The sequence below is a fragment of the Vulpes vulpes genome, chromosome 3 (genome assembly GCF_048418805.1).
Source record: "Vulpes vulpes isolate BD-2025 chromosome 3, VulVul3, whole genome shotgun sequence".
Taxonomy (NCBI): domain Eukaryota; kingdom Metazoa; phylum Chordata; class Mammalia; order Carnivora; family Canidae; genus Vulpes; species Vulpes vulpes.
The window spans coordinates 114,999,476-115,021,271 of record NC_132782.1 but is presented as its reverse complement, the minus strand read 5'-3'; the positions used below and the strand labels follow the sequence as shown (position 1 = coordinate 115,021,271).

General features: G+C 70.3%; 3 protein-coding genes across 13 annotated transcripts; all 3 read left to right on the top strand.

Moving 5' to 3' along the window:
- The first annotated feature begins 676 nt into the window (after nt 1-676).
- PRR35 (proline rich 35) lies at nt 677-6,262 on the top strand. The gene is made up of 3 exons (XM_025984703.2): nt 677-1,407; nt 4,244-5,280; nt 5,436-6,262. Exons 2-3 carry the CDS (start codon nt 4,283-4,285, stop codon nt 6,046-6,048), a joined length of 1,611 nt encoding a protein of 536 aa, XP_025840488.1. The 5' UTR covers nt 677-1,407; nt 4,244-4,282; the 3' UTR covers nt 6,049-6,262.
- A 2,145-nt stretch (nt 6,263-8,407) lies between these two features.
- Nucleotides 8,408-9,037, top strand: NHLRC4 (NHL repeat containing 4; the record flags this gene model as incomplete). The annotated part of the gene is given in 2 exon segments (XM_072751304.1): nt 8,408-8,558; nt 8,561-9,037. Coding segments are annotated over 2 exon segments (480 nt in total), but the record flags the coding sequence as incomplete, so codon positions are not given.
- A 119-nt stretch (nt 9,038-9,156) lies between these two features.
- PIGQ (phosphatidylinositol glycan anchor biosynthesis class Q) lies at nt 9,157-21,796 on the top strand. 11 transcript variants are annotated; one of them, XM_072754251.1, is made up of 13 exons: nt 9,228-9,262; nt 11,083-11,216; nt 12,263-12,412; nt 12,562-13,264; nt 14,541-14,672; nt 14,768-14,888; nt 16,433-16,559; nt 16,881-17,034; nt 17,166-17,277; nt 17,908-17,988; nt 18,522-18,636; nt 20,182-20,243; nt 20,761-21,796. In XM_072754251.1, exons 4-13 carry the CDS (start codon nt 12,576-12,578, stop codon nt 20,911-20,913), a joined length of 1,746 nt encoding a protein of 581 aa, XP_072610352.1. In that variant the 5' UTR covers nt 9,228-9,262; nt 11,083-11,216; nt 12,263-12,412; nt 12,562-12,575; the 3' UTR covers nt 20,914-21,796. The 11 variants fall into 11 exon arrangements, with proteins under 11 accessions (XP_072610353.1, XP_072610352.1, XP_072610354.1 ...); XM_072754246.1 differs by lacking the exons at nt 9,228-9,262; nt 11,083-11,216 and adding exons at nt 10,399-10,563; nt 11,247-11,468; XM_072754249.1 differs by lacking the exon at nt 9,228-9,262 and adding an exon at nt 10,416-10,563.

Below are 21,796 nucleotides of genomic sequence, written 5' to 3'. Positions count from 1 at the left end.
GCTGGTCAGCTGGGCCAGGCCAGGCTGGCGGAGGGGGGAGGCTGGCGGCCGTGCCACCCCACCGTGGCCCCCGGCCCTACCCTGCGCACCTGCCAGGGAGACGTGGATGCACTCAGGTCGTGTCGGGGGAGGCCGCGGCGGGGCGGACAGGAGGCGCCCTCAGAGCAGCGTGCAGCGTGTGTGCTGGGCGTACCCAGAGCCCCGGGGGGTGACCTGAGCCTCTGGAGGCCCGGCCACACTCTGAGCTGTCGTCCGCCACCCTCCCGCCCACCAGGGGAAGCCCAGGCCAGGCTCGGGGTAGGGAGGCTCTGGCAGGCGCGGTGCCCTCCTCTGGCCGCCCCACCAGGGGCAAGCACTAGTCCTGGCCCCCAGAGGACACTCCCTCCTTCCCCCAGCTCCTGCGCTCCCCGGCCTTTGCAGGAGAGTACCCCATAAGCCCGGACCTGAGGCTGCGGGGAGGCTCCAGGACATCCTCCCGTGGCCAGCCATGCCCCCCCGGAGCCGGCCTGTCCCTGGGCAGGGCTGGCTGTGCGGCAGCGCCCCGTCACCGCGTCTGCCTGCAGTGGCTGCAGCTGGGATCCCAGCACAGGTTTGGGGGGCAGCGTGCAGCTGGGCAGAACTGGGGGGTGGCCTGCAGGGTGCTCCAGGGAGGGTCCTGGACCCTGCGACCCCCCCCCCCGCTCCCCCCCCCCCCCCCCCCCCCCCCCGCTCCTCCTCAGGAGGCCATGGCCCGGCCCATCTGCAAATAGCGGGTACTTGGCCGCGGGGCCTGGGCACCCATCAGGGCGGAAAGGGGGCGGTGAGCCGGTGCTGAGCCCCAGTCCCGTGCGCCCGGCCCCCCGTGGGCAGGGCCCCAGGGTGCGCAGATCCCCGCAGCCTCCTGTTCACCAGAGAGGAACCGGCTCGGGAAGGAGCCCAGGCTCGGCTGGGAGGGCGGGCGCAGCCAGGAGACTTGCTCCCCCGCCCGTGCCCCAGGCTGTGGCCCCCCTCCCGGGCCGGGCTCCGCGGGGGGTGGTCCCACTGCACCCCCGCCGAGCTGGCGGGGCACCCGCAGCTCCTGGTCCCAGGGCGCAGCCCCAGGCCTTGGCTCGGGAGCGCGGCTGTCAGGGGCCAGAGCCCTGCCCTGACGGATGAGTGCTGACGGCGCCTGTCCCCGCGCCCCCGGCCGCTGACGCCCGTCACACCGCTGCGGGGACCCCGGGAGACCTGGCCGGCCGTGTGCACCCCCGCGGCAGCCTGCAGGCAACGGGGGCGGGGATGGTGCCGGCTCCCCACTCCGGCCGCACACCTGCGCCCGCACTCGGCGGCCTCCCTGCCGGCTTGGCGCTGCCACGGTGTCCCCAGCCACCGTGTCCCCGGAGCGGCCGGCACTGCCAACAGGGCTGAGCGAGCGGTGCGGGCGCACAGGTGAGTGCGCGGGGAGGAGGGCGGCGGGCGGGGGTGGGGGCGGGGAGCCGGGAGACGGGGGACGGGAGAGTGGGGATGGGGGACGGGGGACTGGGACACCGCCACCCGCTGCCCGCCCCTCCCCCGGACCGGGTCGGAGGTCGCCGCACCCCCAGCCCCCACCCGGCGCACGCGCGGCAGTCAGGCTGCCAACTTCGGTGGGTGCGAGTCGGCGTCGGGGGGACCGCAGGCGGCGGCGGCTCCGGGAGACTCCAGCCAAGTGAGTGACTGTGGGGTGCGGGGGCGGGGCACGCCCAGCGCTGGGCCTCAGTTTCCCCTGCGGGGCTCCATGTCGCTGTCCCGCGGGGCCCGGGTGGCGGCTGGCACCGGGCGCAGCTGCAGCGGGAAGTTTGCGCGCAGACTTTGCGGGCGCCGCGGGCTGGGCTCCAGCGGGCGGGTGGCAGGGCGGAGAGGGGGGCCGGGGCAGCCGGGCTGGGGGCACGGGGACCAGGGGTGGGGAGTGGGGACCATGGCGGCTGGGCTGGGGCGCGAGGAGGGGGGGCCGGGGAGTAGGGGCTGCCTGGGGTGTCCGGGCTGGGGGCGGTGGGGCGGGGAGGGGTGGTGGGGAGTGGGGGCCGGGGTGCCCAGGCTTGGGGCATGGGGAGGGGGCTGGGAAGTGGGGGCCCAGGGAGTGTCCAGCGTGCCCAGCCCCCACCACCCGCATCTGCACAGGGCCCGGGTGCAGCAGTGAGGTCCTTGCAGGCCTTGCAGGGGGAGGCACTTGCGGTCTCCACCGGCAAGGAGAAGCCGTGGCCCCTCCACCCCGCTCTCCCGAGCCGTGGGAGCTGGCCAGGTCCCAGGGGTGGGGGGTGAGCAGGGCCCCCACCCCCTGCTGGTGCTGGGTCCAAGCTGGGGGCCCCTCTCCCACCGTGGGGAGGGGCCTCCTGCTACCGCCCTGACAGCAGCGCCTCTGTGGGGACAGGGGAGCAGGCTCCGGGGTCTGGCCCGCACACCGGAGGGCAGGCTGCCCCGCAGCAGGCACCCAGTCGCGCGTTGGGACACATGTGCAAATAAATGTGCTTTGGGGGGGGCGATGGGTGCATGCTGGTGTCTGGGGGTGTCTTCTGCTTGTGCACAAGCTAGCGGGGGGGGGGGGGGGGGGGGGGGGAGCCAGGCGTTCTCCGGGTCCCCACAGGGTCGACTCCTGAACAAGCCCCCAGGTGATGGATCTGAAGAGTGAGTGCAGGACAAGCCAGCCAGCTCCTGAGTCCAGGGGCATGACTGGGAGGTGGGATGGGTGGTGGCACCAGGCGGCACAGCTGCGTGGCTCCCAGGGCTGGGTGATCGATGGCCCCAGTACAGCCGCCTCCGTCTCCCAGGCGCACATGCCCATTTGTCATCTGCATCTCGGGGAGGGTTCAGGAGACAGGGATGGGACCCACCTCTGCTCCCACCACTGAGTCCAAGGGGGTCTGCTGCCCCTTGGGGAGCCCCAGGGCCCCCCGCCTCCTCCCAGCCCCTGCAGCCTTCTCCCAGCACGTCCCCTCCAAGGCACGGGTACCCACAAGCCGGCCAGCCCCTGCATGCTCTGCTGCAGCCTCCGGCCCCGTGCTTGCCCTGCTGAGCCCCCCTGACAGGCCCCGCTGGGTGCCCACCCAGTGTCTGGGGGAGCAAAGGCCGATGGGGAGCACAGCGTGTGCCCGTGGTGGGGCAGCTGCCCCAGCCCTGCTTTGCTCAGCCCGCCGGCCACTCCTGAGCCCCAGGGAACAGGCGAGCATGTGTGCACCCCACCTGTGCCCCCCTTTACCACGTAGGTTCCAGGTGCGTCCACCCGTGTGTGTACACACTGCCCCGATCGTGCCCAGGTGCCTACCCACACCCCCGGCCATGCTGAGTGCTTTCACATGCAGAGCCGGTGTGTCCACTGTGTGGTGTACGAGTGTGAGTGTGTGTGTGTGCGCTGAGCCCCACCGAGTCGGCCCAGCCACGCAGAGGCCGCCCCTGCAGCACCGGGGCAGGTAGGGGCTCATCTGGAGCCTCGTAACGTGGGTGTGCACGCACCCGCAGCCGGTGTGCACATGCTGACGGCGCGCCCCACTCAGGCGCACACTGGGGCGGTGGAGGCCCAGGTGGCGGCCCAGATGGAGTGTGGAGAGGCTTCCGAGCGAGCGTGGGGGGTGTGGGGAGAGGAGGGTCTTGGCTGAGCTCGGCCGCTGCAGGCTCGGCCGCTGACCTGCCTGGAGCCACCCAGATGGAGCCAGGCTGAGCAGGTGGCTGTGCTGGGGGGACGAGCTGTGATGTGCACGCCCCCCAGCCTGGCCTGGCCCCGTGTGAGGCTGACCCCCGCCGAGACCTCCAGTGCCCACCCAGCACCCCGCTGCGCAAGAACACGCAGGCGCGCGTCCGAGAGACACAGAGCTGGTTTCTGGGCACCGCGCAGGCTCTGAGGGGAGGCAAGCGGCGGAGGGTGGCCCGGCGTGGGGTCGCCGCCCGGATGCCCACAGCGGGGACAGGGAATGGGCCTGCTGGGGGCTAGGGGCCGGGAGTGCTGGGCACACGCGGGGCCCCACACAGGGCACAGGACGCCGGGGAAACCTTAGATGTCAGCGGAAGAGCAGGCTTTGCCGGGGTCCCCAGCAGTGGCTACAACGTGCCCGTGTCTTACCTTCCTGGGCTGAGCCTGGTGCAGCACCGGGGCGGCCGGGGGCGGGGGGGGGGGGGGGGGGGGGGGGGCGGGGTGGACCCGGGGCGCAGCAGGGCGCCCAAGACTCAGCCCGGGCCCCAGCGCCCCCGGAGCCAGGGGAGGGGGCGCAGAGGCTGTCGGGGGGCGGCGCTGACCCCGGCCCCCTGTGTGCAGGTGGCCATGGGGCCAGGCCGGGCCTGCTAGCCGCCAGCCATGTCCCGAGAGATGGGCTCCTGCCGCCTGGGCCCTGGGGCGCGGGCGCGGGCGCGGAAGCCCAAGAAGCCGCACTACATCCCCCGGCCATGGGGCAAGCCCTACAACTACAAGTGCTTCCAGTGCCCATTCACCTGCCTGGAGAAGTCGCACCTGTACAACCACATGAAGTACAGCCTCTGCAAGGACTCCCTGTCGCTGCTGCTCGACTCCCCTGACTGGGCCTGCCGCCGCGCCCCCCCCGCACCCCGGGCCCGCGCGCCCTCCCCCAACCGGCCCCCTGGCCCCTCTGACGCTGCGGGCAGCCAGACCTGGGCCCCCACAGCTGACCCGGCCTCCGCCGTCCTGGCCCCGCGCCGCCTCGCTGGGGGCCCCAAGCTGGGGGCTGAGGGGTCCCCGGGGGCACCCTCCCCTGTGGCCCGGGAGGCCCAGAAGGACGGGGGCCATGGGGGGCTGTGGGCCAAGCCCTGGAAGCCGGGCCCCCCGGACAGCGGCGTCCCCTGCTACCCGCCGCCCGCCCCTGCGGAGCTGCCCGAGGCCCAGGGCCTCCACCTGTCCCTGCTGGGCGTCAACTGCCCACTGGGGCCCGGCCTCTTCTCCTACCTGGGGCCCTCCCTGGCCGCCGCGGCCCACGTGCCCCTCCTGGCCTCGGCCGGCCCTCTGCTGCCCCCCGCTTCTGCCTTCCCGTCCCCGCAGAGCCCCGACCGCCCGGCCCTGCTGCCCCGCCTCTACTACCCCCTGCTCCTGGAGCACGCCCTGGGGCTCCCCACGGGCAAGGCCGCCCTGGCCAAGCCCCTGGCCCCCCCGAAGGCGCCCCCCGGGACGCTGGCCCCCGGGCTCCTGAAGACGCCTGTTCCCGGGCTGGGCAGGCCCTGGCCCCGCGGCGCCCCCAGAGCCCCGGGGCAGGAGGGGGAGCTGGACAGGAAGCTGCCCCCCGGCAGCCGGTCGGAGCCCCTGAAGGCCCCCTGCGGCACGCTGAAGCTCAGCTCCCAGAGCAGGTGGGTGTCGGGGTCCCGGCCAGGGGCGTGGGGGGTGCTGGGAGGCGAGCTGGCCAGGGCGGCCAGGCCCCCCTTCTTCGGGCTGCAGAGGGGAAAGCGGGGGCCTGGGGGGTGGGGGGGACAGTGCAGCCTTTTGACCAGCTTCTGCCCCCCAGCCTGCGGCCCGGCCCGTCCGTGATGCTGTGGCCCGAGGACAAGGAGCAAGGCCACCCTGAGACCCCGGGCCCCGCGGCCCCCCTGCCCCAGCAGCCCCTGGGCCTGATGCCGGGCGGCCCCGGGCACGTGGGTGAGGACCTGACCCAGGCCCTGGGCGACTATGCCAGGGTGGAGCGGCGCCTGGGGCAGCTGATGCCCGTCGGGGGCCTGGCCCCTCGGCCTCTGCGGGAGCAGCTGGGCAAGATCCGCCAGGAGCTGCTCACCATCCACCAGGCACTGGAGCGGGCTGTGCGGCCCCTGGACGCACCCCTCGACCTCTCTGTGAAGCGGGTGCCCACCAAGGGGCCTGGGGGGGGCTGGGGGCCGCTGGAGCTGGGCCCTGCGCGGGCCCCAGGGACCCCTGAGCCCCCCAGCTTGCTGGGTCCCACAGCCGCTGAGCCTTTCCCTGGCCACACCACCAAGTGCGAGGCTGACTCCAGCGTCCCGCCCCCAGGGCTGTCCCTTCAGGCCCCTGAGGACCCTATCATTCCTGGCAGCAGCTGGGGTGCCCATAGCTCCTGGCCCCCCGATGCACTCCCTGGCCTCCCAAGCCCCCCTGGTGCCAAGGTCTGAGCTCACACAGCTTTGCTGGCTCATCCGCCCTCACACGGCGGGGTCCTCTAAGCCCATGTCCGCTGCCTGGCCCCCACCTGCCCCAGCCCCGGGGGCGCGGCCCAGAGCCTGTCCAGCATGCCCATGGATGGACCTCCGCGCCATGGTGTGGCCTCTCTCTGGGCCACAAGGGACACAGAGGGTCCCAGCTACTTATTGATCACAGTTGTGGACATTAAAATAGAAACAGTGTTCACACACCCTATCTGGGCCTCCTTCTTCGCCGGCCGGGCCTGCATCAGCCCTGGGACGCTCCCCACCGTGGAAACGGCCCTGGACATGGGCAGTGTCCCCGGCTACCCTGCTGGGCGTCCTCCTTCAGACCCGGCCCCACCTTGTGCGGACTGGGCCCTCCGGGGGGCCGGGATCTGGGAACAGAATGGGGAGCGCAGCAGCCAGAGCTGGGCGGGCAGGCGTGTGGGTCGGGGAACTGGGGGTGGACGGGGACCCCAGGGCGGCCCCCTGTGCCCCCACGGAGGCGGCTCCCTCTGCTGCCATGGGGCCCAGCGTGCCCTTCGCTGGCCCCCCGCCAGCCCCTGCGGCCACGATAGGCATCGGCGGCCTTCACAGCTCACTGCGTCCCTCCCCGCAGGCGGGGGCACATGGGGAGGGGTGCTGCTGCTAATCGCGTCTGTCGCCGGGAGCTGGCCAGACCTCTGTGCCCACCATGAGTGGCCCCAGGGAGGGCGGCTCCTGCCTGCATGCGGCTCCCCGCCCTGGAGCAGCCGGGCCAGGCCAGTCGGAGCAGGACCCACGGCAGCCCCATTAATCGCACCGGGCGGCTCCCCACCGCGGGGCAGTGACAGGCCAAGTCCCTGGGGTGGGGCGAGCGGGGGCTGGGCAGCAGCTGACTGGGGTGCTGGGGGTGGGGGTGGGGGTGGGGTCCCAGGGACCGGCTTCTCGCCTCTGCGGCGCCCCTACCAGGCCCAGTTGCACAGCTGCGGGATCAGGCCACCAGCGTGGGAGTTACTTCGCTGGGGGTGGGCTTTGGGGTCTGGGAGGATGTGGGGGCCTCGCGGGAGCCATGGGAATCACGTCCCAGAGGCCAGTGCAAAGGCCCCAGGCGGGAATGCGGCAGCGCTGGGCAGCCCCGGGAGGGCAGCTGAGGGTCCCCGGCCACCCGCCCCTCCCACCGGGTCCCGGCCCCTCCCCCCCAGGCTCTGGTTTCTAACAACAGAGGCTACAGCTGCTGGAGCGCAGAGGCCAGCCCCAGGTAGGAGACCCCAGCCCCCTGCCTCTGAGTGGGGGGGGCAGGGGGCCTAGGAACCCCCCCATGCAACCCCTCAGGGGCTGGAAGTTGCAAAGGGCGGAGCCTGGGGCTGCCCCCCAGGAAGGCTCATTTCCTTGCCTGGAAGAAGGAAGGGCTCCCTGGGCAGGTGAGCCTGAGAAAGGCGGCCCATGTGTCACCGGGCCCCCCAGGCCCGCCCCGGACCCTTCACCTCGGGACCTCCCAAGGCCCGAGCCCACGCAGGCCTCACAGCGGGACCCACAGCCAGCTCTACACGTCCCACGTCCCGTGTGTCCCAGGAATGTTCCCAGGACCGCGCCTGGGAAATGGGGCCTAGCACCCCCCCCCCCCCCCCCCCCCCCCCCGCTACTTGCTGGGCTTGCAGGCTGCACTCAGGCCCCACCCACCCCCCCATGACCGAGGCCTCCTGGTGAAGCCAGAGGACAGCAGCACCGCCGGGTGGGAGCGGGCCGGGGGGCAGGGGGGGTGCCAGGGGGTGAGGGGGCCAGCGCTCCCCCCAAAGTGCCCATAATTTCTCTTGCAGTCGCACGCCGGGTCGGGCCACAGGACCTCGCCCAGGGGACCTGGGACTGGGATCTGTCACCACCCGGCCGTGTGTCCCCTGGCCTCCGGGCCCCCTGACCAGCTGGCAGGCTGCCCCCCAGGGTCTGCCCTTCGCGCTGGACCCACCCGGAGACCCTGCTGGGCGTCCTCCTTCTGGGAGGGTGTGAGCCCCTCACTGGCCCTTGGCGCCCCGGCTGCTTGGGCGGATCCCGGTGCCCGCGGGGGCGAGAGGGGGACCCCCCGGGCCTGCATTGCTCCCCGGACAGCCTGCTCTTCCTGACAGCGGGGGCTGTGTCCTGCGTCCACGTGCTGGACCTCGAGGGCCGACACGTCTGCCGCGTGTCCTGCCGCCTGCCGGGGGCCGGGGCCTTCGTGCCCGAGGATGTGGCCGTGATTGCTGCCAAGCTCGTAGTGGTCAGCGACCTCATCCACGGGGCTGTCCGCGTGCTTTGGCACACTGCTGCCGCCCCCCAGGGCCGCTGGGTCACTGTGGGCGCCTTCTGAGCCCACAGTGGGGGCCCCTTCTGAGCGGGGGCTGGCTGTGGATGCGGCCAGCAGCCTCCTGGTGACAGACTACGTGCGCCCAGGGCCGTACACTGCCTCGCACTGGGCCCTGCCCTGGAGCCGTGCGCCGGGCGCCTGCAGGCTGTGGACGGCGCCTGCTGGGTGGGCCCTGGGCCGATGGAGGCCTGGCCCTGAGCGGGGAGCCTGGGGATGTGTGGCTGTTCGGCAGCGCCTGCCAGCCCCTGGGCTCCCTCGGGGCGCTGACCGGGCACGCTTTCGGCACCCCGGCGGGCCTGTGCACTGACGCCGAGGGCAGCGTGATCGTGGCCAACGAGCACCGGCGCCATGTGACACTGTTTCCTCGGGCCGGAGCACCCATCTGCCTGGTGTCTGAGGGCCTGAGGTGGCCCCTAGGGGTGGCCTGTGCCCCTCAGGGCCAGTTCATGGTGACCGATGCTGGGGACGGCTCCATCAAGCTGTACGAGTACCGGTCCCAGCTGGCCTGAGCCTTGCGTGGGCGGGGCAGCCCGCCGTGGTCATTGTGGGGTGGCGCCAGGCTCGGCTGCCTCCTGCGTAGGTGGTCCAGGGGCCCAGCCTCCGAAGCTGACCCAGCCTCATGCTCATGGCCCTGCGTCTGCTCGGCCCGGCTCTGCGGGGTTCGGTGGCCTGAGCTCCAGGGCTGGGCTGGGGGGGGGGGGCGGGGGCAGGGGCGCTGCCGGGCTGGGGCCCCAGCCCAGCTCCTAATCAGGCCAGAGCAGGAGGCAGGGCGGCGCGGCGGGCAGGCGGGGCCGGGTGGGGCAGGGGTGCCACCTTCCCTGTCCCCATCTGCAGAGGCCCCCATGCCCCAAGCCTCTTGCAGCTTCTCTGGGCCTCACTGAGGTAAGGGAACAAAGGCGGACGGCCCTGGGGCACGGGGGGGGGGGGGGGGGGGGGGGGGGGGTCCTGCCCTTCCGCTTCTCCAATGTGGGGCTCTCCCCCAGGCTGAACCTGTATTTTCTCCTCTGCAAACCAGGAGCAAATGGCTCCAAGCTCACGGTGGGGCATGCTGGAAGGTTCCAGGCGGCGGTCACGCCAGGAGCTTCCCAGGAGGAAGGACTTCTGTTACTGAGAGCAGTGGCCAAACAGGCCCGGGAGTGGGGGACACGAGGGCGGGACGCTGCGTGTGGGGTGCAGCCGGTCCCCAAGTCCCAGTGAGGGGCTCCGTGGAGGGGACAGGGCCTGGTGCAGTCTGTCACCGGGACTTTGCCCCCGAGGGGTCCCCGTCACATGCAGCAACCCTGTGGGTGCAGGGCGACAAGGTCCGCGTGAGGACACACGTGCTCAGTAAACGTGACTTGTTGCTACTGGTGTTGGGGATACGCTTCCCCTTTGCGGAGGGGCTGGGGACACCTCTGATGTCCCAGCCCAAGGCCCTGGGGGAACCCAGATGCGCCCCTTTGCATAGCCTGGGGTTGGAGGGGGCCAGTCCGGAGCTGGGGAGGTGGCTCCTCCTGGAACCCCACCCAGGGGTGGGGGTCCTTTCATCCTGGGAGGATGGCGGCCCTCAAGCCAGGTCCACTGGGTCCCTCAGGTGACCACATGGGGTGGGGGAGGTTTGGCGGCTGTGAGAAGGTGGGGACTGGGGGTGGGGGATGGGGGTAGGTGACGCTGCAGGTGGACTGGGGGGGCGAGGCCCGTGGGGGGATGGTGTGGGGACGAGGATTCTGGGGGGGATGGGGACTGGGGGGGGACGAGGACCATGGGGCATGGGGAGGCTGAGGACGGTGGAGGGACAGGGACAGGGGAAGACAGGGATGGTGGGGAATGGGGATGGTGGGGGATGGGGCAGGACAAGGACTGTGGGGGATGGGGGACGAGGACGGCGGGGGAACAAGGACGGGGGATGGGGATGGAGACAGTGGGAAGGCGGGACGGGGACGGGGACGGGGACGGGGACGACTCGCCGCCGACTCTGGGCACAGGAACGTTCTGGGCCCGGAACGCTCGGGCGGGGTCGGCGGGCAGCCCGGGCGCCTTTGGGGACCGGACCGTCGCGCGGCAACGCGGGGAGCGGGCGGAAATGGGGCTCGTGTCCCGCGGCGGGGCTGGGGGCGCCGAGTGCCGTCCGCCCGGGCCGCCCGACGCCGTCCGCCAGCCCATCTCGACCCCGCAGCCGATGGCGCGGCCCCGGGGAGCAGCCGGTGAGGATCCGCGGGGCGCTCCCCCCAGGGCGCAGGCGAGGCGGCGGGCGGGGCCCCGAGTCCGGTCCCCCGTAGGGTGGGGGCTCTGCGGGGTCCCCCAGCCTCCCCCCGGCCTCGGGGGCGCCGGGCCGGTGACTTCAGAACAAACAGAACAGAAAAACCCAAATAGAATGGTAGCTTCGGGGAGGAAGGGCTGGTCGCCGCACGGGGAGTCGGCGTCACCCCAAGGGCGGCGGCCCCGCCCCCGCGCTCGCCCCGCCCCCTCAGGCCCCGCCCCCGCGCTCGCCCCGCCCCCCAGGCCCCGGCGCTCGCCTGGCCCCGCCCCCGCCCGCCCGCGGTCTGATCCGAGCCGGCCCCGCCGGGCCGGCGACCAGGCGCGGGTGCGCAGGTGCCCCCTGGGTCGCCCCCCGCCCCCCACAGATGAGAGCATCCGCTTCTGCCCTCTGCGCTTCCTCCCCACATAGAAGAGGCTGCTGCTGCTGGGGCTGCTGCTGCTGCTCTTTCTTCTTCTGTTTTTAGGCAAACTTTGTAGATGAAACACAACACGCGCAAAGAAAACGCACAAACCGCGCGGGTGCAACTCCCCGAATTCTCCCGGAGTAAAAACACCGTCGCTCCGACAGATGCGGCTTCCCCCAGAGCATCTGTTCACTGTCAGGCCAATTGTTTTTCTTCTCCGACAGTAGCCGAGGGTGGTTTTCCCTACTTCCTGCAGAGGAGAACCCAGGGGGTGTGATCGGCTGTGGGGGGGCTGCCCCTGTGTCTCCACGAGAGGCCCTGGCGGTGATGCCCGCCCTGTGATGGCCAGCAAGCCCGACCCTCAGGACCGTCTCAGCCTGGCGTTGTCAGGAGAGGCAGGAAGCCCAGCCCTGGGATGGGGGATGCAGCGGGCGGGCGCTGGCTGGGTGAGGAGGGCTGTGTGGGCCGCTCAGCGGGGGCCGCAGGGGGGGTGGGTTGCTGGGAGAGGCCTCTGCCTTCCCGCCGCCCAGGGTCCCCGCAGGGAAGGAAAGCGGCCCACCAGACCTCGCAGGCCCTGGGCGTTTGTGCCCCCGTAAGGCCTCTCCGGAAAGACGTCCTGCTCTCCCAACACGTAGGTCCCCCGGGGCCCGTGCTCCATCCAGGCCTGCGTCCCTCTCCCGGGTGTGGGCTCCAGCTCAGGGGGTCTCACCCCAGGGTGGCTGCTCTGTGCTTTGTGGGGACCCTCAGCATCTGAGAAAGAGCGAGCTCCAAGGTGAAGCCCTCAGGGCTCCGCGGGGGGAAGGCAGTGCTTGCCAAGAAGCCTGCATCCCTGTGAGCTCAGCCCTGGGCGAGGATTGGGGTCAAGACTCAGGGTTGAGGCACTTGGGGCCAGTCTTGCCACCCAGAGGCCCCGGGAGAGGCGTGAGGGGCCGGGAGGGCACGTGCCCCTCATCCTGAGACCAGGCCGTGGGGAGCTGGCCGTCCTCCAGGTCCCTGTGTTGAGACCGCTGGCAAGCTCAGCTGCAGCAGGAGAAGATAGCCCCCACCTGGGGACGGCCCCGAATCGGTGGGTGGGCGCAGCCTCGGGCCAGAGGCCCGGCATAGCGGCCACGGCGCCACGAACGCCCCGAGGCTTCTCTGGGGGCTCCCCGGAGGAGGTGGGCTTGGAGCGTGGCCCCTGCTCCAGGGCCCGCAGCCACCAGCAGGAACGCATTTAAATTTTCATCTTTATTCTCTGCAGGTTAGTCAGTAAATCAAGGTTCGTTAGATTCAACGCGAGTGACTTTTATTGTTAACGAGTGTACGTTTTCCCGTGTGCCGCGTGAAGGCGACTCTCCTCAGTTTCCTTGAAAACAAAGCCGAAGCCGCCGTGGTCAGCCCTGCAACCCTCGTGAGTGGTGCAGGGGGTCGTGCCCCTGCCCTGTGGGGCCTCGCTTGTCACCCAAACCTCCGGGACCATGCCCAAGGCCCGGGCGCCCCACAACGGGCCCTGTGGCCTGCGGGCCAGGGCCTGCATTGAGCCTGTGCCCTCTCTTCCAGCGTGCCCGGCAGGCATGGTGCTCAAGGCCTTCTTCCCCACGTGCTGCATGTCGGCCGACAGCGGCCTGCTGGTTGGACGGTGGGTCCCGGAGCAGAGCAGCGCTGTGGTCCTGGCCGTGGTGCACTTTCCCTTCATCCCCGTGCAGGTGAAGGAGCTCCTGGCGCAGGTGCATCAGGCCAGCCGGGTGGGGCTGACCGTACTGGGCACGTGGTGCCACCGCCGCCAGGACGCTGAGGAGGGCCTGGGCCACTTCCTGGAGGGCCTGGGTGCCATCTTCTCCCACGAGCCCTGGCTCCAGCTCTCCCGGGAGAGGGGCGGCAAGCTCTGGAGCTGCAAGGCCACCTGCCGCCAAGGGCCCCCTGGCCCTGCTGCCCCGGACGAGGACCAGGTCATGCTTGTCTTCTACGACCAGCGCAAGGTGCTGCTGTCCCAGCTGCACCCGGCTGCAGCCCTGCCTGACCACCAGGCGGGCGATGGCATGGCCGGTGCTGAGGGCTTGGCTGTCGTCTTCGACACGGTGGCTCGCAGCGAGGCACTCTTCCGGAGTGACCGCTTCGACGATGGCCCCGTGCGGCTGAGCCACTGGCAGTCGGAGGGCGTGGAGGCCAGCATCCTCGCAGAGCTGGCGAAGCGGGCCTCGGGGCCCGTCTGCGCGCTGCTGGCCTGCCTGCTGTCCCTTGTGTCGGCCACCAGCGCCTGCCGGTAGGTGCCCCTGGGGCCGGGGTGGGAGGAGGTCAGGGCCCTGTGCCCGAGGCCCGCCCCCCAGCGTCTGGGGCCCGGAGGCCCCCGCTGCCCCCTCCCCCGGCAGCTCAGGGTGCCTGGCGGTGGTTGCCGCCTGCTGTCATGCTCCCTGGGCAGAGCAGGCTCCCTCGGCAGCCTCGGCAGTTGTGTGGGACCCGCTGGGTGGTGGTTCAGGGTGCGCTTCCCGTGGCTCAGCTTGGACGGCAGGCTGTTGCCGTCGAGGGCCCGGCGCGGGTGAGTTGTTCTCCTGAAGGCATCGGGTCCCACCGACCTCCCTAGCCCTGGGGGCAGCGTCCACTCACTGAAGGACGTGGGGGCAGGGTGGTGGTCCCCCGCTGTGGCACTTCTGCACGGTCACCTGGACGCCCCGGGCTGTACGCCCAGCCGAGGGATTGGGGTGGCACCGGGTGCCCTGGCTGGGTGACTGGAGGCCTGCGGCTGTCGGGCGGGGCTGGCCTCCCTGCTCGCCCAGGGCTGCACGGCGCTGCGGCCGGGTTGGCAGAGAGCCCTGGGAGCCGTGCGGACACGCCTCAGGCCGAGGGCCGCAGGGCGTCTGACGGAAAGGGGGGGTTTGGACCCTCACAGTTCCCGGGAATGAATGACAGGGAAGTGTGTCGCCCAAGGTGCCACACGGGGAGACATGGTCCTTAGCTTTTATCGCCTCCCCGAGGGCTTGAGGAAAGTCAGCAACTGCTTGTGTGCCCCAAGTCGTGCTCAGTCTGTCGGGCTGGGCCCTGGTCGGAGTGCACCAACAGTCACTGGGCAGGGGAGAAGCCCCCTCGCCTGCGGGGCGGCCCAGGGACGGTCTGCGCCTGGGGGAGCCTGGGGAGGTGCCTCTCCAGTGCTGAGGGTCCCTGCTTGGCCAGCTGGTGGCTCTGCACTCACCCACCTTGCAGCTTCCTCTCGGCGCTTGCTTTGCCTTGTGAGAGGTTGGTGTCACTGGGCAGCCCGGGGGGCCTGGACACCCTTGACGTTCACCAGGGCAAGGCACCGGGTGGCGAGATGCACGAGTCCCTGCTCTGTGTGGACGTTGGGCTCCCCATTAGCAGCCCTGGGTGCCCCGGGACCCCACCGGGCTGCCTGCGCGTGCCCCCCCGGGGTGTCCCTGTCCAGCTGAGGTTGGGGCCTCCCGGCCTGAGGTGAGCCTGGGGAGGGTGTCGCCGCCAGCTGGGGGGGCCTTTGCTCCTGGGCAGGCAGCAGAAGCTGGCAGGGCCTGAGCGTCCACCTCTCCCCGCAGGCTGTTCCAGCTGTGGCCTCTGTCCTTCATCTGCAGCAAGCTCTCTGTGTGTGAGCAGCTCAGACACCGGCTAGAGCAGCTCACGCTCATCTTCAGCACCCAGAAGGCCGAGACCCCCGCCCAGCTCATGAGGTGCAGGGCCTGCCTGGGTCTCCCTCGCGACGGCACCCCTCTGGGCACCAAGCCCACCCCCACTGACCGCCGCTGCCCATTGGATCCCCTCGCAGGAAGGCCAATGTGCTGGTCTCCGTGCTTCTCGATGTGACCCTTGGCCTCGCGCTGCTGTCCTGGCTTCATGGGAAGGACTGCATCGGGCAGCTGGCCGAGGCCCTCGTCCCTGTGGCTGACGTGAGTTGGTCGGGGAGCCTGGTGGTCCTGGAGCATCTGTGTCCCGGGGACGGGCGGGGGGGGGGCCCTCTCTGGGGGCGGCCGAGCAGCCCTGCCCTTTCCTTCTGTTGGGCAGTAGAGCAGCCCCATCTGTGACCCCAGACAGGTCCCCTAGGAGCCACTATGTCACAGAGTCCCCAGGGCTGCAAACTGCAGCTGACCTGCCCCCGCGGCACGTCGTAGTTCCTGGCCTCTACTTCCCTTTCCCGAAGGCGCTCATGTCCAGGTCCACCTTGTGGTTGGGGCTCTGACCGGGAGCCCCATGTCCCTGGCTCCTGGCCCTTCAGGCCATCTGTGCAGTAGGCACCCCAGAGACCTTCCAGGTGTCCAGGGCCGCGTGCGTGCCGTCAGCCCGGGCCTCATGCCTGTGGCGCTCTGGCCCCTCCCGCGCGGCTCTGTGCTCCCCCACTATGACCTCCCCCGCTGTCCACGCCTTCCCCAGAGCCAGAGGCCCTGCTGGGAGCTGGTCGTCCTGTGTGGGGCGGTCCCTCTGGTTCCTTGGGCTCCCCTAGGCCTCTGCCAGTGGCCTCCTGGCTCCGGCTGGGCGGCCTTCACATGTGCCTGGGCCTGCGTGTGGACAGGAGCCCCCGGGGCCTCTTGGGAGGCTCCATCGAGAGGAGGGGAAGGGGCACCCGGCGGTCAGGACGGGGGCTGTGCCGTGGCACCTCACTCGCCCACACTCTGGTTTTGGCCAGCTCCCTCTTCGACATCCCCTCTGCAGAACTGCACAGGAATATAAATATTTAATTGAAAAATGAAAGCCTCTTCCTGCCGCCCAGCTCTTATCCTTTAAATATTAGATAAGCTCTATTTATAAAGAATGCTCTGTTCTTTTTCTCACTGCCCCGGATCGGCTGAGGCTTCCCAGGCCCGCACGGTAGGCAGTAGGGGGAGCGACAGCCTCTGATCATGAGGCAGGGCTGCCTCGGCCGTGGCCTCTGCACTGCTGACGCGGCAGAGGGTCCCAGGGCCGTGCTCAGGGCGTGGACACAGGCTTTCCTCCCTGGGCAGCCAGGACGCCGCTCAGCTTCCCTGCTTGCTGGTGAGAGTCCTGGTGCCATCACTGGGCCTCACCGGACATTCCTGACCTCTAGGGAACCCGTGGCCTTCCCACCGGCCCCCCAGGCCCCTGCTGGGCTGGACACTCTCAGGGTCACCTGAGGTCACCCACGCAGACACAGGCCTCTGGGGTACCCTGGCACGTGGAGGGTGGGATCCTCAGCAGAGGGGGCTGGGTAGGCCCATCAGCTCCCCCAAGGTTCCTGGCTGGCTGGGGTCTGCCCTACATGTGGGCATATGGGGCCAGAGGAGTGAGGCCGAGGCCGGCTGGTGCCCATCAGGGCCCCTGCAGCCCTGTCAGCCTTGCAGGCCGTGAAGAGGGGCTCCTTGGCCAGACACGCAGGGAACCTTGAGTGCCCCTCACGCTAGGAGCCACCTGGAGGGGGCACCCAGACTGCCCTTTCCCCGCCCAGTGGGTTGGACCCCTGCCCCCTGTGTGTCTACAGCATGTGGCCGAGGAGCTCCAGCATCTGCTGCAGTGGCTGATGGGTGCTCCTGCTGGGCTGAAGATGAACCGGGCGCTGGATCAGGTGCTGGGCCGCTTCTTCTTGTACCACCTGCACCTGTGGATCAGTGAGTGCCCGCTGCACCGGCCCCACTGAGCCCCACGAGTCCTGGAGCCTGTGCCCCCGGGTCACGGAGCCCTGGCTGAGCCGGGAAGCTGAGGCCAGGCTGGGCCCCGTCCCCTTGGTGCCTGCTTTCTGCCCCCTTGGCGCCCCACGCAAGTGCGTGTGTAGCCCTGCTCTGCCGGGCTGGATGTTCGGCCAGGCGATGGCCAGCAGTGAATTCTGTTGCTCGCAGTTTCCAGAAGCCTCAGGAGCCCCTTCAGTGAGGAATTGGGGAGGGCCAAGACCTCCCTGGGGCCCCCCTCAGGGCGAACCCCCTTCCCACCAGGCTACATCCACCTCATGTCCCCCTTCATCGAGCGCATCCTGTGGCATGTGGGCCTCTCAGCCTGCCTGGGCCTCACGGTCGCCCTGTCCATCCTGTCTGACATCATTGCTCTTCTCACCTTCCACATCTACTGCTTCTACGTTTACGGTGCCAGGTGGGTATGCGCCCCCATCCTTGCCGGCTGGCCCCGGGCTGCCTTCCAAGCCCTGGGTGTGTGGACACTCCTAGGGCCTGGTGGCCTCCAGGGTGGCACAGCGGCCTGGCCATGGTGCTCATGCCCTGCAGGCTGTACTGCCTGAAGATCTGTGGCCTGTCCTCACTGTGGCGTCTGTTCCGGGGAAAGAAGTGGAATGTTCTGCGCCAGCGGGTGGACTCCTGCTCCTATGACCTGGACCAGGTACTGGGCAGGACTGCAGGGAAGGGGGCACCCCAGCCCCGGGGGCCAGTGGGACCCACAGGTGATCGCCTCCGAGCTCCCATCCACGTGGTCCCTCTATGTGAGCCTGGTCTGTGTGGCTGCCCAGCACCGTGACGGGGTGGCCACACTCCTGTGTAGCTCACCTGCCAGCAGGTCAACATGGTCCCCGGGGACCGTGGGGAGGCAGCAAGGGGCACGTGGAGCCCTCAGACCGTGCGGGACGGTGCCCCAGGAGGGAGGTGAACCCTCTCCCAGAGCTCCTGGATGGCAGGGCATGCGGGCGACCTGCGCGCAGGACCTGGCTCTGGCTTTCCCCGCAGTGTGCTCAGATCCGTGTGCAGCCTGCAGGGCAGCTTCTCCCACCTGAATTCACAGCCCTCCCGCCCCTGCTGTATGTGCCCACTCGGTGCAGCGGCTTCTCTGTCCCCATGTGTCAATGTGGCTCCCAGAGCTGTCTCGGGAAGCCCGGGGGCCCTGTTGGCGGCACCCATCTGTGCTTGGTGACAGGGAGGGATGGGTGGGGATGGGCAGCGGAGGTGTGTCCCATGCCGCGGGGCTGTCCCCGGCGTAGGGCTCTTGCTGATGCCCCGGTGTCCTTTGTCCTTGTAGCTGTTCATCGGGACTTTGCTCTTCACCATCCTGGTCTTCCTACTGCCCACCACCGCCCTGTACTACCTGGTGTTCACCCTGGTGAGCTGAGAGTGCACGGCCCGGGGGCGCTGACTGAGTGTGGCACGAGGCGACCTGGCCAATGGGCCTGGCCCGCAGTGCTTGGGGGTGATCACTACTTGCAGCCAGGCAGCCCTGGGCAGTCCATCTGCCCCTACCCGTGGAGGGTGTGGCTACCCCGACTCTGGGTGCCGTGTGCTGGGCCCTGCAGCGGGCAGGGCTAGGGTCCTGGCCTGGGGGATGCCACTCACTGCTCTGGGGCATGCAGCTGGGTGCACAGAGGATGGCCCTGGGGTACTGGCACCCTGCTGGGCCCGGCTGGGGAGCCAGCAGCCTGTTTCCCTGCCCCCTGCCTCCCCACAGCCGGGCCTCGGGGTCAGGGTGGCAGCTGTGCCCCCCTTAGGATGGGATCCACGTCCTCCCCAGGGGGTGGGGTCTGGAGGGGTCTGGAGGAGCCCCCGCTCCAGGGGTCTGGAGCCCCCGCTCACTCCCCATCGTGGCCCGGGACCCTGCGGGCCGTGCGAGGTGACTCTGAGCGCCGTGTGTCGCTGCAGCTCCGGCTCCTGGTGGTCACCGTGCAGGGCCTGATCCATCTGCTCATGGACCTCATCAACTCCCTGCCGCTGTACTCGCTCGGCCTCCGGCTGTGCCGGCCCTACAGGCTCGCGGGTAGGTGTGTGCTGCAGAGGCTCCAGCTGCCCTGGGGCCCCTCTTGCCTGGGAGCTGTGGCGTGCAGGGCACCGGGTGGCGGGACGGCAGGGACCCCTGGGTGTCCACAGCGCCAGCTGCCTGCATTGAGCTGGGGGGAGGAGGGCGCTCTGGCCCTCAGGTGCAGAGGCTGCACGTAGCCCTACGTCTTTCTCACCCTCTTTGGCACAAGGGTGGACATTTGCCCCGAGGCCTGTGTGCAGTAGGGCAGGGGGTGCCAGCCGTGGCTCGGAGAAGTGGCCCTGTGTGCTTGTGTGAAACCGTGGTGCCCGCGGTGCCCCTCAGCCCTGGAGGGGACAGGGCAGTGACAAAGATACTGTGCTGCCCAGATCTGGGTGGCAGGAGCTGCTCCTGGCCCCTCCCCACAGCCCCCTGCCTGCCGGGACAGCCCCCAGCATCCTGGCTGCCCCCGCCGTCCCTGTCTGCAGCTGGTACCGGCCACTGGGTTGGCCAGGCGCCCCTGGGTGCAGCCATCCCCATGGCAGGCCTAGGTGACCTGCTGCTCACGGCCCTGTGGGTAGTCCTGTCCCCACCCAGGGCTTGTGAGCACGTGGGGAACACGGGGCACTCTGGGTACAGCCCCCCCAGTGGGCGGCAGGCCCCTCCTCCAGGGCCTTGAAAGCCAGAGGGAACCTGCGCGTCCCTGGGCTTTGGTCCTCGTCTGCCTACTGGATGCCCTCGCTCCTGCAGGCCCCACGCCAGGGGCCCCCGCCTCTGTCCACTTGTCCAAATGCCAGGGCTGGGCGGGTGAGGAGCCCGAGGCCCAGCGTCTCCCCGCCCCCCGCAGCATCCCCCCACATCTCCCCCTCCCCACCCCACTACATCCCCCCTGCGGCATCTCCCCCTCCTCAGCCCACCGCTTCCCCCCCACAGCATCTCCCCCTCCCCAGCCCACCGCTTCCCCCCCCCACAGCGTCTCCCCCCCACAGCATCTCCCCCTCCCCAGCCCACAGCTCACAGAGCAGAGCTGTGTTAACTTCACAGTAAAGTCCACAGATGCTGCGTTTTTTTTCTTTTTCACTGACTTTGCCTTGGGGCCTCTTCATCAATTGATAATTAGCTCCCGCTTCTCTTTTCAAGAACTTTCTGCCTTGGAAATTCCCAGGCTTGGGAGCCCAAACTATAGGTCAGGGGCGTGGTGGGTTCCCGAGTTGGCCACGCACGCATTTGGAAGACATTTAGTTGCCAGCAGGGCAGTCACACCCCACCCTGTGCACCCCGTGGGAAAACCCACATCCCGTGTGGGAAGCAGCACAGCCTGCGCCCCCAATGCCCAGCTGACTTCCCTGCCTCCTGGACCTGCAGCTCCTTCAGTGAAGCTGTGCAGAGGCTTTGATGCAGGCCAAGCAGCCAGCACAGAGGCAGACGGATGGGGGCCAGGGGGCAGTGAGCCTTCCAAGTGCCGCTCGCAGAGGAGGGGGCCCGCCTCGGCTGGCGCGCGGGCTGGGGCCCTTGCAGGCCGTCTGCGGCCCCGGGTGCCTCACAGGCACCTCCCTCTGCTTGCAGCTGGTGTGAAGTTCCGGGTTCTGGAGCACGAGGCCGGCGGGCCCCTCCGCCTCTTGATGCAGGTGAGGCATCGTGCACCTTGTCACCCCACTGCCCACGGGCAGATCCTCACCTACCCACCCCGGGCTCCTGGCCCTCCCCGGACACGCAGGCCTTCCCTCTTGGGCTCTTCTCTCTGAAGCTGTCCCTCTGGGTGCCTTGCTGGGCAACTCGCTGAGTGCTGGTGGGGTCGACCCAAGGGCGGTGTCTCTGACACAGGCTGGCCGCTGAGGCCGGGGGGCCCGTGCGGTTTCCTCAGGGGTGCAGTACGTTCCCAGGCCCGTGTTCTGGGAGGTCCGTCCTGCAGCACAGCGGGCTCCGCACCCCGCAGCCTGGCCCGGCTCACTTCCCTGCCGCCCGCCCGGAGGAGAGTGTGCTGACCTCGACCTGAGGGCTCCCTGCTGGGCTGCTCACCTGCCCCTGGGGGGACAGAGCTGGAGCTGCCCACAGCTGGCAGCCGGGGGGCCGCCAGGACCGGGGGACCTGAGCCCCAGGGATTGCAGGCCATGTCCTGGCTGACGGCTGCTCTCGTGCTTGCAGATCAACCCCCTGCCCTACGGCCGCGTGGTGCACACCTACCGCCTGCCCAGCTGTGGCTGCCACCCCAGGCACTCCTGGGGCTCTCTGTGCCGCAAGCTGTTCTTCGGAGAGCTCATCTACCCCTGGAGGCAGAGAGGGGACAAGCAGGATTGAGGGACCCCGGCCTGGCTGGCTCCTCCCCACGGCCCAGTCAGCCCCTGCCCTGCTGGCGCCGAGCAGGGGCAGGACGGGCTCCTGAGGCTCGCCCCCTCTGCCCCCGCTCATCGTGGCCTCCGCCTGTCGCCCGGCTCTGGGGTGCAGAGGCGCTGAGCGGGAGGCCGGGGTGGCCAGGCCGCCGCCAGCAGGGTGTGCTTGGGGACCTGTTGGGACCTGCTGTGGCTGCCCTGGAGCCAGGCGGCAGAGCACCCCTCCCGTCACACCCATCACACCCGTCACACCTGTCATACCTGTCACACCTGTCACACCGGACTGCCCGGGTCAGCGGCGGGGCCTCCCTGTCACGGCTGGGGGACCCTCCCGGGACACACTCAGCGGCTCTGGAGGCCGACCCCCACGTCTCCTTGTTTGGGAGTTATACTCTGTGCCCCTGTCCCAACCCCGTAGCCCCAGCGGAGCAGGGCCCTCAGCCGGGGTCACACGGGGTTGGCTTCGTGCCGCTGCAGAGATCGCTGCCCTGGGCCCTTGGGACCCCATGGGACCTCGGCCGCCCGGGCTGCCTGGAACTGGCTGGCTGCCACTGAGCATCCGCACCCCTGCGGGGACCGGCCCCCCGGCCTGTCTTTGTCCCTCACGGGCTTCCCCGAGGCAGCAGCCGGCATGGAATCTGACTGGGGGCGAACCCAGCATCCCGGGGGGAGGCCCGCCTGCTGCTGGAGGCCCACGTGTCCTGTCACGTTGGAGTCGGAAGCGCCTGCGTGGTGGCCTGCGCTCCTTGGCCGCGGTGGGAAGCCCCGGGGCAGCTCACAGCCCCATCTCGGGGACAGCTCCTCGCTCTGCCTTTTTCTGCTGTGACAATAAAACCTCCCACCTGTTTGGA